The sequence below is a fragment of the Erinaceus europaeus genome, chromosome 2, assembly GCF_950295315.1.
Source record: "Erinaceus europaeus chromosome 2, mEriEur2.1, whole genome shotgun sequence".
NCBI classification, from domain to species: Eukaryota; Metazoa; Chordata; class Mammalia; order Eulipotyphla; family Erinaceidae; genus Erinaceus; species Erinaceus europaeus.
The window spans coordinates 186578062-186595367 of record NC_080163.1 but is presented as its reverse complement, the minus strand read 5'-3'; the positions used below and the strand labels follow the sequence as shown (position 1 = coordinate 186595367).

At 49.3% G+C, this 17306-nt stretch overlaps 1 protein-coding gene across 4 annotated transcripts in view; it reads left to right on the top strand.

The window, feature by feature from the left end:
* The window catches only part of SIPA1L3 (signal induced proliferation associated 1 like 3), a 232662-nt gene that overhangs the window by 210940 nt on the left and 4416 nt on the right, over positions 1-17306 (top strand). For 3 of the 4 annotated variants that reach the window (XM_060185878.1, XM_007534451.3, XM_060185876.1), the window contains 5 exons: positions 5524-5689; positions 6312-6549; positions 10827-10970; positions 15276-15411; positions 16995-17076. In XM_060185878.1, the coding sequence (XP_060041861.1) occupies positions 5524-5689; positions 6312-6549; positions 10827-10970; positions 15276-15411; positions 16995-17076 (766 nt within the window). The remainder of the gene's footprint in view (positions 1-5523; positions 5690-6311; positions 6550-10826; positions 10971-15275; positions 15412-16994; positions 17077-17306) is intronic. The other variant, XM_060185877.1, reaches the window with a different exon arrangement.

Genomic DNA, 17306 nt, shown 5'->3' with positions numbered 1-17306 from the left:
AGCTCCCATAGCCTGCAAAAGGCCAAGGGAAGACCTCTCCCTACCCTCTCCCTGGGCCTCCCCCCACCGTCCCTCCCCACAAGCCTCTCCCAGCCATTCTTCCAGGAAAATTGCTGGAGGCCTGAGGTGCAGACCCTGTGGGTGTGAGTGTCCTGGCCCTCAGCCTTGGCAGGAGCCCCAGCTGAGGCAGGCCAGCAGTGCTGCTAATTAGCTCAATTAGCCAGGCCCCCAGGGAGCCGGCCCAGTTGGAGCCACAGCCTCCCAGTCAGCTGGGACAGGGCCCAGCCAAGTTGGAGCCTTAAAGGTTGCCTTCCACTCCTGGCCCTGCTGTCACAGGAAAAAGAAGTCAGTGTTGTCTGATTCCCGACTTTGGAGACTCCTACCTTCCCTTCCTGATGTAGCACAAGTGGTTTAATTCCAGACGTGGGCAAATTAAAGACTGTCTAGTGCCGTCAGTCAGATCCTAGAGAAAACCCACACCCTTCTGAATGTTTTCTCCATTGTGCTTTGGAAGGTGACACAAGCCCAGGGCAAAAGCTAAACTACAACAAAAGACTTTGCAGAGAAAGTTGAGCCTCTCCCTATGCTCAGCACAGCCTCTTTCTCTCCTGGCCAGAGGCTCACTTCTGCAGCCTCCCAGAAGTGTTCCCAGCATGACCAAGTGTGTGTCATGCATGAGCTTCCCTTCACCCCTGTTTATAGGTCCATGTACCCAGTCAGCTAGCTATTCACCCCTCTGTCTTTGTGTCACTTGCTTTTCCCTTTTGCTGGTCTCGGGGTAGCTTTCTTCATTTAGACAGAGGGATATGGGGAAGGGAGGGACACCACAGCACCTTCCTTGTGGTGTCTGGGTTTGAGTAAGGCAATTTTTTTTTTTTTAGTTTATAATTAGCAAGAGTGGGGGGGGAGGAGCAAGGACCAGAACAGAACATATGGAGAAACAGAGTGTATTACTCTGACACATGCGATACTGGGGATTGAACTCAGCACCTCATGCTTGAGTCCAGTACTTCATCCACTGCTCTAGGGCTTCCCTACTTATTTTTCTTTTTCCTGACATCCTGGCAACAGCTGCATATTAGTACCTAGAAGGTGACCTCATCCTTTTTTAGCATTCAGAGAGTGTCCATCTTCTCCTCAGAGGTTATTAGATTTTTTGACAATTGTGGAGGCCAGTGATCTTGAGAAAAGGGGAAAAGATCCAAGATAACACAAGCTCAGTGTAGCTGGGTATGCTTTCTCTCATTTTGTTTTGTTTTTTTTCTTTTTTTGAACCAGGAATTAGTCCCATTTAGAATCTGTTGCTCAGAAATTGCAGTTTAGCAAAGATACTGGAGAAGCCTTCCCCAAGAAGGCAAGTCAGAGCAGACAACTTGGATTTGGCTCTGCAGGCTGACTCCCATCATGCTTTGTCCATGAGACAGGACTCAGCAGCCCACTCGCAGGGTCAGACCAGAGCCTGTAGCAGGTGAGACCGTGCAGGCTTCAGGGGCCCTGAGGAGGCTCTCACGTGACTTGAACATCCCAACATTTTTTTTCCCCAGAGCACCGCTCAGCTCTGGCTTATGGTAGTGCTAGGGATTCAACCTGTGACTTCAGAGCCTCAGGCACAGAAAGTGTTTGCATATCCATTATACTACCTATCTCCCCAAACCTATAACTTTATTGATTTGATACTGGTTTACAGTATTACAAGACTTTGCCATTTTTTCACCAAATGGAACCCCCACTTACCCACCGTCATTGCTTTCCCAATCTTCTCTGATAATTACCATAGTTCACACAAACCAAGATTCCATTTGATGACTTTTTTTTTTTTGCCTCTAGGGTTATTGCTGCCGCTCACATCACAATCCACTGCTCCTGGAGACTGCTTATTTTAACCTTTTGTTGCCCTTGTTTTGTTGTGGTGGTGGTCATTATTATTGTTTTTGGATAGGACAGCGAGAAAGGGAGAGAGGAGGGGAAGACAGAGGGGGAGAGAAAGACAGACACCTGCAGACCTGCTTCACCGCTCATGAAGCAACACTCATGCAGGTAGGAAGCCAGGACTCGAACCGGGATCCTTATCCCAGTCCTTGCACTTTGCACCATGTGGAGGGGGGATGCTTTCTGTGTCAGGTCAGCAGCTATATCAGGGTGGGGAACATCTGACCTGCAGAGTCATTAGGTCTGGCCCTGCCAAGGCAACTGCAGGCGAGACTTAAAATTCAATAAATCTATGAACTCTTTTCAGAACACCATTAAGTGCCAATTTTTAAGTTGATAATGTTGCCTGTTAGAAAGATCCAAATGGGGAGTCAGGGGGTGGCGCAGCGGGTTAAACACACGTGGTACAAAGCACAAGGACCAGCTTAAGGATCCCGGTTCGAGCCCCCGGCTCCCCACCTGCAGGAGAGTCGCTTCACAAGCGGTGAAGCAGGTCTGCAGATGTCTGTCTTTCTCCCCCCCTGTCTGTCTTCCCCTCCTCTCTCCATTTCTCTCTGTCCTATCCAACAATGACATCAATAACAATAATAATAATAACCACAACAATGTTAGACAACAAGGGCAACAAAAGGGGAAAAAAATAAATAATTAAAAGATTTAAAAAGAAAGAAAGAAAGAAAAGAAAAGAAATATCCAAATGGCCCTTCACAGAAAAAGGCTCCCCACGCCCGAGCCTCTGAATTAGCAGCCTCTGTCCTGTGGGGTCTCTAGTGTTCCTCCTTGCCTTCCCCTGCCCCAACAGCCCGTCTCATGCTTGTTCTGAGGACAGGCCTGGAATCATCCCATCACAGGGCACCTGGGGCAGAGCATGCTCACTCCCCCCGGGGAGAGACTTGTGAATGATGTCCCTTTCTTGAGGCGAATGTGCTGAAGGCCTCCCCTACCCACTGGGCAAGATGGCTCACACTCTCTGAGCTGGAGATTCTGAGAAATGGTGAAATCAAGAAGGAAGAAGAAAGGCAGTCCTTCTGGCTCTTTGAGGGAGGGCGGGTGCTGTTCACCTCCTCTTCTCTCTTTTTCTTTCCTCTTTTGCATCTAAAGCTTCTTATTTGTCCACAGAGCACACTTCCCTAGCAGCAACAGAGCCAGAATCACCCCAGACCAAAAATCCTTTTCTGGGGTAGAATCTGACCTGACCAGGAAAAAAAAGGAAAAAAAAACTTGCCACCCTCTCTTCCTTCCTTTGTTAGAAATCCCAAGGCTTGCAGCTGAGAACATAAAGGAAAATGTAGGTTTCAGACCTTTCAGGAGCCCAAGACAGCTCATGTCTGTATCAGTTCAAAGATTCCTTCTCTTTCTTGAGGTACAAAGTGATAAAGCTTCAGTCTCAACTGTTTCCCCCCCAGTTTTTATTCTTTTTATTATTATAATGTGACTGCGGTGAATAAATCCAGATGGTTCAGAAGGCTGTCAGATGCAAAGTCAGAGACCCATTTTCCACCCACCTAACAAGACCCCCCCCACACTTCTCAGAGATAATTATTACTCATCATTTCCTCCAGGACTTTTTTTTCTTTTCTTTGCTTTTTTTTTTTTTGTGGCTTGGTGTCTCAGCTGACAGACAAGTAGTAGCTCCCAGGAGTGGTTGCTATGTGGATTTATTAACAAGTTAATGTGTGTAGTTCAGGAAGTGGCACAGTGAATAAAGTGCTGGATTTATAAGCACAAGATACTGAGTTTGATCCCTGGTATTAAATGTGCTAGAGTGATGCTCTGGTTCTTTATCATTAACAAATAAATCTTTTTACAAAAGTTAGCATGCAGGGAGTCAGGCGGTAGCACAGCAGATTAAATGCATGTGGTGCAAAGCAGAAAGACTGGCGTAAGAATCCTGGTTCGAGACCCCGGCTCCCCACCTTCAGGGGAGTTGCTTCACAGGCAGTGAAGCAGGTCTGCAGGTGTCTATCTTTCTCTCCCCCTCTCTGTCTTCCCTTCCTCTCTCCATTTCTCTCTGTCCTATCCAACAACAATGACATCAATAACTGTAACAATAATAACTACCACAACAATGAAAAGCAAGGGCAACAAAAGGGAATAAATAAATAAATAATATTTTTTAAAAAGTTAGCATGCAGGAGTCGGGCAGTAGTGCAGTGAGTTAAGTGTACATGGCACAAAGTGAAAGGACAGGCCTAAGGATCACGGTTCAAGCCCCTGGCTCCCCACCTGCAGGGGAGTCGCTTCACAGGCGGTGAAGCAGGTCTGCAGGTGTCTGTCTTTCTCTCCCCCTCTCTGTCTTCCCTTCCTCTCTCTATTTCTCTCTGTCCTATCCAACAACAACGACATCAATAACAACAACAATAATAATTACCACAACAATGAAAAGCACGGGCAACAAAAGGGGAAATAAATAAATAAATATTTTTTAAAAAGTTAGAGGAGTCGGGCAGTAGCACAGCGGGTTAAGCGCATGTGGTGCAAAGCACAGGGACCAGTGTAAGGATCCCGGTTCGAACCCCGGCTCCCCATCTGCAGGGGAGTCACTTCACAAGTGGTAAAGCAGGTCTGCAGGTGTCTCTCTTTCTCCCTCACTGTCTTCCCCTCCTCTCTCCATTTCTCTCTGTCCTATCCAACAACAACGACAATAATAATTACAACAATAAAACAAGAAGGACAACAAAAGGGAAGGAGGGAAGGAAGGGAAAAAAATTTAAAAGTTAGTTTGCACGCATGGAGCTTCGGATGGTGGGTAGTGCCTGGAGCCTATGAAGATGTGCTCCTGTTACCATCTCTGTTTCTTTCTTGGGGGATGTTGATGCACCTGAGCTCAAGGGCTATAGCAGAGTTTGGTGACCAGAAAAGGCCTGAGGGCAGGGGGTTAGAGATAGCTTAACCCATAGACCCATAGAGCACATACTTTGCTATGCATTAAGACCCAGGTTCAAGCTCTGGCACCGCATGGGACACTGGGGGGAGTTCCACGGATAGTACAGCAGTGCTATAGGACCTCTTTCTTCTCTAATTTCTCTCTCTCTGAAATAAAAAGGCGAGACTGAGTTGGTGGCATAATGGTTCTGCAAAAGACTTTCATCCCTGAGGCTCCAAAATCTGAGGTTCAGTTTCCTTGCACCACCATAAACTAGAGTTGAGCACTGTTCTGGAAAGAAAGGAAGGAAGGAAGGTAGGGAGAAAGAAAGAGAGGGAGAAAGAGCGAGGGAGGGAGGAAGAAAGAAAGAAAGAAAGAATGAAATGGAGCTAAATATCAGTGTGGAGAGGGTGGGATCATGTGTGGGCATGTGTGATGACCCTGTGCCTTGAAAAAAGAACTTATCTCACTTTGAGATCTCCCTTTCTGTTCATGGTCTCTTAGTTGGTCTTCTCGTCTCAGCTGGTTTTCTTTTAATGGGTTTTCCATTGTCCCCTGTTCCTTGCTGTACCCCCAGTATCTAGAATAGCCAAGGCAAGGGTGATTCTCAGGAATAACATGCAGATGTGAGCACATGCAGAGAATGAATAAAAGTCAGCACAGTTTTTGGAAAAGATTCAAACCCATGCTCCCACTGGCTGCTCTGATGCCCTGGGCTCTTGTTCCAGGCAGGTGGACACCAACACAAAGAACGTCTTTGGGCAGCCGCGGCTGAGGGCTTCCCTCCGAGACCTGCGCTCTCCACGGAAGAACTACAAGTCCACCATTGAGGACGACCTGAAGAAGCTCATCATCATGGACAACCTGGCACCAGAGCAGGAGCGGGACATGGGTGTATGTACCTGACACCCACTCACCCTAGGCTCACACCTGGTTTTAGGGTGGCGAGGGCAAAGAGGGCCAGGAAGCAGGACCCACTTGAGTGTGGCTAAGGAGCCAGAAGTCAGGCCCATACATCACTGAAAGATAATGTGTGTGTCTGATGCTGGCACAGGCTGGGGATTTATTCCCTCCCAGCTTTCTCAGGTGACTGCAAGGGTCTGCTTCACCGGCTCCTGGGTCTTTCTCTCCCAGAGCCCAGGGCGAAAAGAACCAGCCCACAGGCCCAAACCAGAGGCCCAAGAGAGGTGGAGTCCCTGGCAGGAAGCAGGGGTTCTCATTCCCCCAAGCACAGCCAACACCCCTAGTCCTGACATTGACCTTTCCCCTTCACTGTCTACCCACCTCCCTCCCACTCTGAGCAATCTGTCCGGGACTCACATGACCTTTTCATTAGTTCAGGGGGTGTCACTCCCTGGCCTTCCTTCAAGCAGGAGTGTGGGGTTGGCCCTCCACAGCCAGATGAACTGTGGCTGGGGGGAGGAGGGCTCTTTGGGAGGACATTAGGGTGCCTTGACCTGGAAGGGCCCCAGCAGGCAGTGGCCCCACCCCACCCACACACCCCTCCTGTCTGCAGTCCCCACAGAAGAGCCTACAGCGGACGCTGTCGGACGAAAGCCTGTGCAGTGGGCGCCGGGAGCCCAGCTTTGCCAACCCCGCCAGCCTGGAGCCGGGCCTGCCCAGCGATGTGCTCTTCACCAGCACCTGCGCCTTCCCCTCCAGCACGCTGCCCGCCCGCCGCCAGCACCCCCACGCCCATCCACCTGGCCCCAGCACCATCCCTGCCACCGGCAACGGCTTCCCAGAAAAGAAATGTGAGCCTGGCCCCGGGGGCTAGTGGGGTGGCATTCCCCCCAGGGTGGGACAAGGAAAGGACTGAGGGGCTGGAGCCGCATGCCATCACTCAGGTGCAGCTGCAGCTCTGGCACAGAACTTGCATACACAGCTCCCAAGTGCTATATCTATATATCCGCCATCGAGGATGCCTGACTGCAGCTCCAATACCCCCCCCCCCCGCCTCTCTCTCTTCCCCTCTCTCTCTCTTTTTTTTTTTAATTGTTGTTGTAGTTATTGTTGATGGCGTTGTTGTTAGATAGGACAGAGAGAAATGGAGAGAGGAGGGGAAGACAGAGAGGGGGAGAGGAAGATAGACACCTGCAGACCTGCTTCACCACCTGTGAAGCGACTCCCCTGCAGGTGGGGAGCTGGGGGCTCGAACTGGGATCCTCATGCCGGTCCTTGCGCTTTGTGCCACATGCGCTTAACCTGCTGCGCTACCTCCCGACTCCTCCCTCTCTCTGTGTATGTGCACAGTTTCACCTCTCCAGGCCACTTTTTCACTCAGCTAGAGAGACAGGGAAAGACACCACAGCATCCAAGCATCCGTCTGAGCCATGGCATAGCATCTCCTGTGGGGTCCCAGGGCCCGAACCTGGACCACATGCTTGGCAAGGTACATGCCCAGTCTGGTGAGCTATCTCTCCAGCTCAACAGATCTGTTAAAAAACAGCCCAGACTGTCCAGGGCCTGTGGTGCTACTCAGGTGAGAACCTCCTCCCACCCTGGCCCTATATCTTCCTCCTCTGTGGTGCTGTCCCATCCCCCAAAGCTTTCCCCTCTCAAAGTTCTCCCCATGGTGGTCCCCCAAAACCTGCCTCCCTCAGATCCCCCCCATTCTTCAACAGCTGGTGTCCCCACTTGGGGATGCTAACAAATTGTTTAGTTTTGACTGGAACACTGCTGAGCTATGACTCATAGTGGTACTGGGGTTTAAACCTGGGATATCAGAGAAAAAAACAAATGTAGGCTGGCAGGTGGCTCACCCAATAGAGTGCACGTGTTACCATGCCCAAGAACCATGTTTGAGCCCTAACCACCATATGGGCAACACCTTTAGGGGGAAAGTTTCAGGAGTGGCAGAGCAGTGTTGTGGTATCTCTTTTCTCTCATCCTCTACCTAGTGGAAAGGAAAAAAATGATCACTGGGACTGGTGGAGTCATGCAGGCACTGAGCCCCAGTGATAATTTCTGGTGTCAGAAAAAAAAAACAAAAAACTTCAGTCAGCTGAGGGAAGGAAGTGGGGTGCACGTGAGCTTCAGGGGAGTCTGATGGTCAGGTGCTGGGTGTCACCAGCTCTTCCATGTACAGACAGGGTGACTCATCACTCAGGCCCTGAGAATCGGGTTTGCACTGGCTACTTCCCGCCCTGTTTCCCCCCACCACCCCACCACCCCTTTTTTTCCCTTGTGCCAGTTCCCTGTAGACAGATTCAGCAATGTTTCTTTCCTGCTCTTGGAAGAGACTCACCCATCCCTTTATGCAGCCAGCAGATATTTGCTGTGCTCAGCTCCTTCCTCGACCTCTTCTTCCCTGTGTCCCCAGGGACACAGAGACAGGAGAAAGTGACCACACAGAGATAGTGTCCACACAACACAGATTTAAATGCTTCTGGCTAGTTTTGCTGCGTCCTTTTAGTTTCAGCTGAGACGTCACCTCTACCAGGAATCCCTCATTCTGTCACCAGACTGAGTCAGGCTCCTCTTGTGGACCTCCGACACGCCTTGATGTTGGCTGTAATCTTCCATATCGAAGCCTGGGGTGTTGCCATGTGGGGACAAGTCTTTTTTTTTTTTTTTTTTTAGTATTTATTCCCTTTTGTTGCCCTTGTTTTTTTTTTTTTATTGTTGTAGTTATTATCGATGTTGTTGGATAGGACAGAGAGAAATGGAGAGAGGAGGGGAAGACAGAGGAGGAGAGAAAGAGAGATGCCTGCAAACCTGCTTCACTGCCTGTGAAGCGACTCCCCTGCAGGTGGGGAGCTGGGGGCTCAAACCGGGATCCTTGGCGCCACCTGCGCTTAACCCACTGCGCTACCACCCGACTCCCGGGACAAGTCTTGTCTGACCCCTATTTGACCTGGGGCTTCTTGAGGCTTGTTTGGAGGTTCCAGCAGGTGAGCCCAGCTACTCGTATACCCTCAACCGAAGACCGGTCCGTCTCTATTCAGGGATGGCCATCCTCTTCGACCAAGCGCACAGCTTCAGGAGGGACACATGTGGAGTGGTGAGGGAGGAAGGCGACATGCGCTTAGCCAGCCAGGTCAGCCGTATCAACCCTGGCGATCAATGGGGTGACAGATATTGCAGCTAGGTCGCCCTCACATCCATGAGGTCACTGTCTTATAGGACCCTCCTTTCTGCCCCTTCCACTCCCCTTAGACCCAGGAACCAGGAGGGTCTCATCTAGCCTTAGCGTAGCCAGGGCCCCCAGGCCTCTCCACCTCCCTTAGCCCTCTTGAGAGCCCTTCCAAGGCTGCATCCAGGCGGAAGAGAGGTGGCCAGCCTTGGCCTCACTCTTCAGGCCCTCCACACTGAGGAGCCTCTCATGGCAGCACCCGCTGAGAGCTGCTGCCATGGCCCCCACCTGCCCAGCTGTGAGATTCTAGTTGGCTGGAGACCAAAATCAAGGGCTGACTTCCCTCATTCACTGGGAAAGGCTGTCAGATCCATGCCTCGCAGGTCTCAGACTCACAGGTCACCTCTCTGTGCCTGAAAAGTTCTTCCCCCAACCCCTCTGGCTCACTCCTTTCCCTCCTCAAGAGCTTTGTTCAAGTGGGCCAGGGAGATAGCACGACAGTAACCTCTCCCCAGACTTTCATGCTTGAGGGTTTTTTCTGGGGTTCCATGCCTACTCAATCCCACCACTCCCTGCTGACTCAGTCCCTGGCACTATCACCAGCCAGAGCTGAGCAGTGCTATCTAGTCTAGTCCCTCTCCCCCCCCTTTTTTATAAAGATGAATTTGTATATGAGAATGAGGGAAAGATAACCACAGCATCAGTCTGGCATATGTGGTACCAGGATTTGATATCAAGATTTCATACTTAGGGAGTCGGGCTGTAGCGCAGCGGGTTAAGCGCAGGTGGTGCAAAGCACAAGGACCGGCATAAGGATCCTGGTTCGAACCCCGGCTCCCCACCTGCAGGGGAGTCGCTTCACAAGCGGTGAAGCAGGTCTGCAGGTGTCTAGCTTTCTCTCCTCCTCTCTGTCTTCCCCTCCTCTCTCCATTTCTCTCTGTCCTATCCAACAACGACAACAACAATAATAACTACAACAATAAAACAAGGGCAACAAAAGGGAATAAATAAAATAAATATTAAAAAAAAAAGATTTCATACTTAAGAGTCTAATCCTTTATCCACTTGATTCATACTTTGTCCACCTCCCAGACCACCTCTCTACTTTTTTTTTTATTATCTTTATTTATTAAATAGAGACTGCCAGTCAAGAGGGAAGGGGATGATAGAGAGGGAGAGAGAGGGTGGGGGTAGATAGCATAAAGGTTATCCAAAGAGTGGTCCAGGAAGTGGCGCAGTGGATAAAGCATTGGACTGTCAAGCAGGAGGTCCCAAGTTCAATCCCTGGCAGCACATGTGCCAGAGTGATGTCTGGTTCTTTCTCTCTCTCCTCCTATCTTGCTTAATAATAAAGAAATTAAAACTTTAAAAAAAAAAAAAAGGTGGGAATTGGGCGGTAGCGCAACAGGTTAAGTGCACATGGCTCCAAGTGTAAGGACCTGTGTAAGGATCCCAGTTCAAGATCCTGGCTCCCCACCTGCAGAGTTGTCGCTTCACAGGCAGTGAAGCAGGTCTGCAGGTGTCTATCTTCCTCTCCCTCTCTCTGTCTTCCCCTCCTCTCTCCATTTCTCTCTGTCCTATCCAACAATGACATCAGTAACAACAATAATAATAACAACTACAACAATAAAACAACTAGGACAACAAAAGGGAATAAATAAATAAAAAGACAATGGGGTGGTGCACCTGTTTACCACCCGACTCCCCATTTGTCACTTTCTAGTGAGTGTAATGTGCTTGTCATTTTTTATGAGAGAGCATCACAGTGCCAGGGATCAAACCCAGAGCCTCACACATGCAAGGGATACGCAGTACTGCTGAGTCCCCAGCCCCTATGCTCATTTAATCACAGAAGATGTCACAGCAGTCAGGCAGTGTTTCGTAAGCATAAAGTAACTGTCTGGTGTTAATGCCCTTCCCTCTCACCCACCTCGCTGCCCCGCTGTCACCTTGCAGCTGCCATCTCCACCTCGGAGCTCTCACTGGCTGACGGGAGGGAACGGCCACTGCGGCGCCTGGACCCTGGGATGATGCCCCTGCCTGACACAGCCACTGGCCTCGAGTGGTCCAGTCTGGTGAACGCGGCCAAGGCGTACGAAGGTAGGCGCCTGCCAGTGGCCCTGTACCCGCTCCAGGAGGATCTGTGCTGGGCCTTGGGGCTTTGGAAGGGATGCACTCGAGTTTCAGAATCCAGGAGTGGGGCTCACATCCTGCCCCATCACCTGCTGACTCTGCTGTGTGGCCCATGGTCTTCATTTCTTGGCCCCACCCCCACCCCACCCCATTCTCCTATCTACAAAATCGGGCTGCCCACTGCCCGGGATGCAGTGAAGAGCATGTGAATCCCATCAGGAACAGAACAAACCTCAACAGAATGTTTTTAAAAAAAAAAAAAAAAAAAAGTGTATTGCACCAAAGTAAAGGACTCTTGGGGGATGGGGGGCTTTCAGGTCCTAGTGCACAATGATGGAGGGAGGTCTAGGTGGGGGGAGAGGGGTAGAGTGTTTTACAGAAAACTGAGAAATCTTATACATGTACCAACAACTATTTACTGTTGACTATAGACCATTAATCACCCCAATAATTTTTAAATGATTTATTAATATGAGAGAGAGAGAACCAGAGCATACAGTGCGAGGGATCAAACTCAAGACCTCATGTCTGAGAGTCCAGTGCCTTACCCACCATGCTACCTCCCTGGCTGCACAGTGGAATCTTATCTCTGTGGCCCCATACTATATTTTGGTTTGACTTGGCAGCATGTGGTAGAAAACCCAACTTAACAATAACTCAAAACACACAAGGTTTTCTTTATTTAGTTATGTTTTTTGTTTTGTTTTATTTTTTTTTACTAGAGTACTGCTCAGCTTTAGCTTATGGAGGTACTGGGGATTGAACCTGGGACCTTTGGTGCCTCTGGCATGAGAGTCTTTTTGCATATCCATTATGCTATCTCCCCAGCCCTTTATTTATTTTAATATTTGTTTGCTTACTTTGATAGGACAAAGTGTAATTGTGGGGAAGGTGAGGTAGAGAGGAAAAGAGAAAGACATCCACAGCACTGCTTCACCTCTCATGAAGCTTCCCCTACAGGTGGAGACTGGGTATTTGGAGCCAAGTGTGCCACCACCTGGCCCATGTGTACTGCTTATATACATGGGTGAGACCCAACAAAGCCAAGTGACTCCAAAGCACACTAATTTATTTAGGTAAAGTTGAGGCATGACGAGGGAATGCGTGTTTTAAATGACAGGTGCTCAGAGGCCAAGTAGTGGTTAACCCAGTAGAGCACACACTTACTCTGCTCGATTTCACTGTATCTGTTTAAAAAAAAGAAAAGAAAAGAAGGAAGGGGCTAGACAGTGGTGTCTAGAGAGGTGTCTACCAGGTAGAGAGGTAGAGGCACATGCTACCATGTTCAGGGAATGAGAGAGAGAGAGAGACTGACTCAGGAGGAGACAGCCAGAGTATGTTGAAATGGTTCAGCCTGGTGATGGCTTTGTGTGGACTCACAATACTCTGCTTTGCTTTCTGACATCTTTTTTTTTTTAATATTTATTTTATTTATTCCCTTTTGTTACCCTTGTTGTTTTATTGTTGTAGTTATTATCGTTGTTGTCGTTGTTGGATAGGACAGAGAGAAATGGAGAGAGGAGGGGAAGACAAAGAGGGGGAGAGAAAGATAGACACCTGCAGACCTGCTTCACCGCCCGTGAAGCGACTCCCCTGCAGGTGGGGAGCCGGGGTTCGAACCGGGATCCTTATGCCGGTCCTTGTGCTTTGCGCCACCTGCGCTTAACCCGCTGCGCTACCGCCCGACTCCCGCTTTCTGACATCTTTGATTTGTCTTTTTTTCTTTATTTGCTAGGAGAGAGAGAAAGTGAAAAGGGAGGGGGAGATAGAGAGGGACAGAGAGACACCTGCAGTACTTGACTCACCACTCATGAAACTTCCCCTAGCAGGGAGGGAGTGGGGTCTTAAATATGTGTGCTTAGCCAGGTTTGCCACCCACCCAACTCCCTTCAGGCACATTTGAAGTTGTTCACATCAAAACACTAGCGTCCGAGCCCCTGGTCCACACCTGTAGGAGGAAAGCTTTGCAAGTGGTGAAGCAGGTCTGCAGGTCTCTGCCTCTCTCCCTGTCTTATCTCCCCCTTCCTTCTCGATCTCTGGCTGTCTGTATCCAGTACATGAATGAAAATGATAATTTAAAAAAGGATAAATCTAAAATCTAAAATGCAAAACAGAACAACTCTAAAAGATAGTATTCAGGAAACTAGGAAGTTTCAGATGACTGCTGTGCTGCATGCAGGCTTACTGTGTTAGACTTCTTGGGTGTAGCAGTGTGCTGTGAATAAGTCGGAGAGGATCCATCTATCAGGTGAAGCACCGTGATGTTGGTTACTTATTCTCAAATGGTTAGGGGGGAAAAATAGGCACACAGTGGTCTGGGAGGTGGCACAGTGGATGTAGTGTTTGACTCTCAGGCATGAGGTCCTGAGTTCAGTCCCTGGCAACATCAGTGTGGTGCTCTGGTTCTCATTCTCTTTCTCTCTCTTCCTCTCCGTCATTAATAAATGAAATCTTGGGAGTCGGGCGGTAGCGCAGCGGGTTAAGCGCACATGGCGCAAAGCGTAAGGAGCAACGTGAGGATCCCAGTTCAAGCCCCCGGCTCCCCACCTGCAGGGGACTCGCTTCACAGGCGGTGAAGCAGGTCTGCAGGTGTCTCTCTTTCTCTTCCCCTCTCTGTCTTCCCCTCCTCTTTTCATTTCTCTGTCCTATCCGACAACAATGACATCAGTAACAACAACAACTGCAACAATAAAAAAAGAACAACAAGCACAACAAAGGGGAATAGATAAATATTTTTTAGAAAAGATAAGAAGAAAGAAATGAAATCTTGGGAGTTGGGTGGTAGCGCAGCGGGTTAAGCGCATGTGGCACAAAGCGCAGGGACTGGTATAAGGGTCCCTGTTCGAGCCCCCGGCTCCCCATCTGCAGGGGAGTCACTTCACAGGTGGTGAAGCAGGTCTGCAGGTGTCTTTTTCTCCCCCTCTCTGTTTTCCCCTCCTCTCTCGATTTCTCTCTGTTCTATCCAACATGAAGACAGACAACAATAATAACTATAACAATTTTAAAAAGGGCAACAAAAAGGGAATAAATAAATAAATAAATTTTTTTTTTTAAAAAGGTCTGGGTGGTGGCACACCTGGTTGAGCGCACACATTACAGTGCACAAGGACTCAGGTTCAAGCCCCCAGTCCCCACCTGTAAGGGGAAAGCTTCACGAGTAGTGAATACAGATGTCTCTCTGTCTCTCTCCCTCTCTATCACCCTTTTCCCTCTCAATTTCTGGCTGTCTCTGTCCAATAAATAAAGACAATAATTATAAAAAAAAATTTTTTTAGATTTTTTTTCCTTTTTTTTTCAACATGACTTTGTTTTTTGTGGTTTTTTTTTTTAAAGATTTTATTTATTTATTCATGAGAAAATGTAGGAGAGAGAAAGAACCAGACATCACTCTGGTTCATGTGCTGCCAGGGATTGAACTCAGGACCTCATGCTTGAGAATCCAATGCCCTATCCATAGTGCCACTTCCCAGACCACACTAAAAAAAAAGAAATTAAAATTAAAGACCCCAGTTTGAGCTCCCAGCTCACCACCTGCAGGGGAGTTGCTTCACAGGCGGTGAAGCAGGTCTGCAGGAATCTTTCTCTCCCCCTCTCTGTCTTCCCCTCCTCTCTCCATTTCTCTCTGTCCTATCCAACAACGACAACGTCATCAACAACAACAATAATGGGCCGGGCAATAGAGCAGTGGGTTAAGCACACATGGCACAGAGCGCAAGGACCGGAGTAAGGATCCCAGTTCGAGCCTCCAGCTCCCCACCTGCAGGGGGGTCACTTCACAGGTGGTAAAGCAGGTCTGCAGGCATCTAACTGTCTCTCCCCCTCTATCTTCCCCTCCTCTCTCCATTTCTCTCTGTCCTATACAACAACAATAACAGCAATAAAACAACAATAATGATAACAACCGCAATGATGAACAACAAGGGCAACAAAAGGGAAAGAGTGGCCTCCAGGAGCAGTGGATTCACAGTGCAGGCACCGAGCCCCAGCGATAACTCTGGAGGCAAAAATAAATAAATAAATATAAAAATAAATAAAGGCTTGATCAGAAGCAGGATGGGGTTTTATCATTGATCTTCTCATTCTGTCTGTCTAAGCAAGGAGCCTTCCCATAGCCTGTGTGAGCCAACAGGGGTGAGAGGGTGCTAGGGGTCTGGGGGTGAGGTGTGCAGGGAGAAGCATAGCTAATCAAGTGGGGGTGACGGGAGGGTGAGGAGGAGCTGCCCCCCTCCCGCCCGCCTCTCTCAATCTAAATCTACAATTATTTCCTGCCAGTGCAAAGAGCTGTCTCGCTCTTCTCTCTCAATGACCCAGCTCTGAGTCCGGACATCCCACCTGCACACAGCCCTGTCCACAGCCACCTAAGCCTGGAGAGGGGGCCCCAAACGCCCAGGACAACCCCGACCATGAGGTGAGATTTTTCTGGCAACACCCAGAGATAGAGCATCCCGGAGTGAGCCATTGGTAGCATGCAAGCTGTCACTGATGTCAGTGTCCCTCATCTACGTATATACTGCAGCCCCCATGTCTGTCTTGTCTGTCTGCCTGTCTGCTTGTGTGCTGTGTGTGAGCTGGTATACCAGGTGCTGGCCAGGGTCTTTGTCTCAAGTCACATGAGGTCATCATGCATGGGGCCCGAGGTGCCTTGAACCACACACATGGCCCTTCTTCAGGGGCCAGTGCCCACTGCAGGGCAGGCAGGCATACAGCCATCAACAGATCCCCCCGCACATCCACATCCACATCCATAGACATGCCTGAGCCAGGCAGAGTGCGGTCAAGAGGAGAACTAGGCCCTGGCTCCCCTCAGAGCTCCTGCTCCAGCATGGAAAGGATTCCTCAGACCAGGGGCTGGGTGGTGGTGCACCTGGTTGAGCACTCATGTTACAGTGTGGAAAGACACCGGTTCAAGCCCCCGGTTCCCACTTGCAGGGGGAAAGCTTTGCAAGTGGTGAATCAGGGCTGCATGTATCTCTCTGTCTCTCTCCCTATCTCCCCCTTCCCTCTCAATTTATGACTATCTCTATCCATTAAAAAAAAAAAAGATAATTAAAAAAAAAAAAAAGGATTCCTCAGACCTCAGGGATAAGAGGCCAAGAGAAGGCTCGCCCAGCAGAACACTTTTTTTTTTTGCCTCCAGGGTTATTGCTGGGGCTCAGTGCCTGCACTATGAATCCACTGCTCCTGGAGGCTATTTTTTCCATTTTGTTGCTCTTGTTCTAGTCGTTATAGCTATTGATGATGTTGAATAGTTCAGAGAAAGCTCAAGAGAGGAGGAAAAGATAGGAGGAGAGAAAGATAGACACCTACAGACCTGCTTCACTATTTGTGAAGCAACCGTCCTGCAGGTGGGGAGCTGGGATCCTTACATCAGCCCTTGCACTTTGTGCCATGTGCGCTTAACCCACTGCGTTACCAACCAGCCCCCAGAACATACTTTTTACCTAGTACAGGAACCTGGGTTCAAACCCCTGGTCACCACATAAGACCTCATACACGGGGGAAGCTTCACGAGCAGCAGAGCAGTGCTGTTCTCTCTCTCTCTCTCTCTCTCTATATATATATATATATATATATATCCATCTGTCTGTCTTGGGTTCTCTGTCTCTCATTCTCTATTTGGAGAAAAGAAAAAAAGTCCACTGGGGGCAGTGGAATAGCTCAGGCATGAGGCCATGGCAAAGCCCTGGTAGCAAAAAAGAAAGGAAGAGTGGTCCGGGAGGTGGCACAGTGGCTAAGGCACTAGACTCTCAAGCATGAGGTCCTGAGTTCAGTCCCCAGCAGCACATGTACCAGAGTGATGTCTGGTTCTTCCTCTCTCTTCTATCATTTCTCATGAATAAATAAATAAAATCTTTTTTAAAAGGGAGGGAGGGAGGGAAAAGGAAAAGTAAAGAAATACTCTCAGGGATGAGAGGCACCTCTCCTTCCTGTTCCACCAACCATGGGAATGACCCTGTCAGCCTCAGGCCTGAGCTTCCCCTGTCTTTCCAGTGAGGAGCCCCCCCTAGATCTGACGGGCAAGGTGTACCAGCTAGAGGTGATGCTGAAACAGCTGCACACAGACCTGCAGAAGGTAAGGCCCCAGATAGCCACCCCGCGTGGCACATTCCTGCCCAGTCCACATCCCCATGTCCCGAGGGCCCTGGCACCTGCCACTCTCCTGCCTCCCCCAAAGTCTGGGAAGGCCACCCTACTTTGAGTATAATCATGACTAATGAGTGACAGGTGACAGCTCCAAGAGCTGGGACATTGCTCACCCAGCAGCCAGCAGTCCTAGCTGTGGGCCTGAGACCCTGGGTCTGA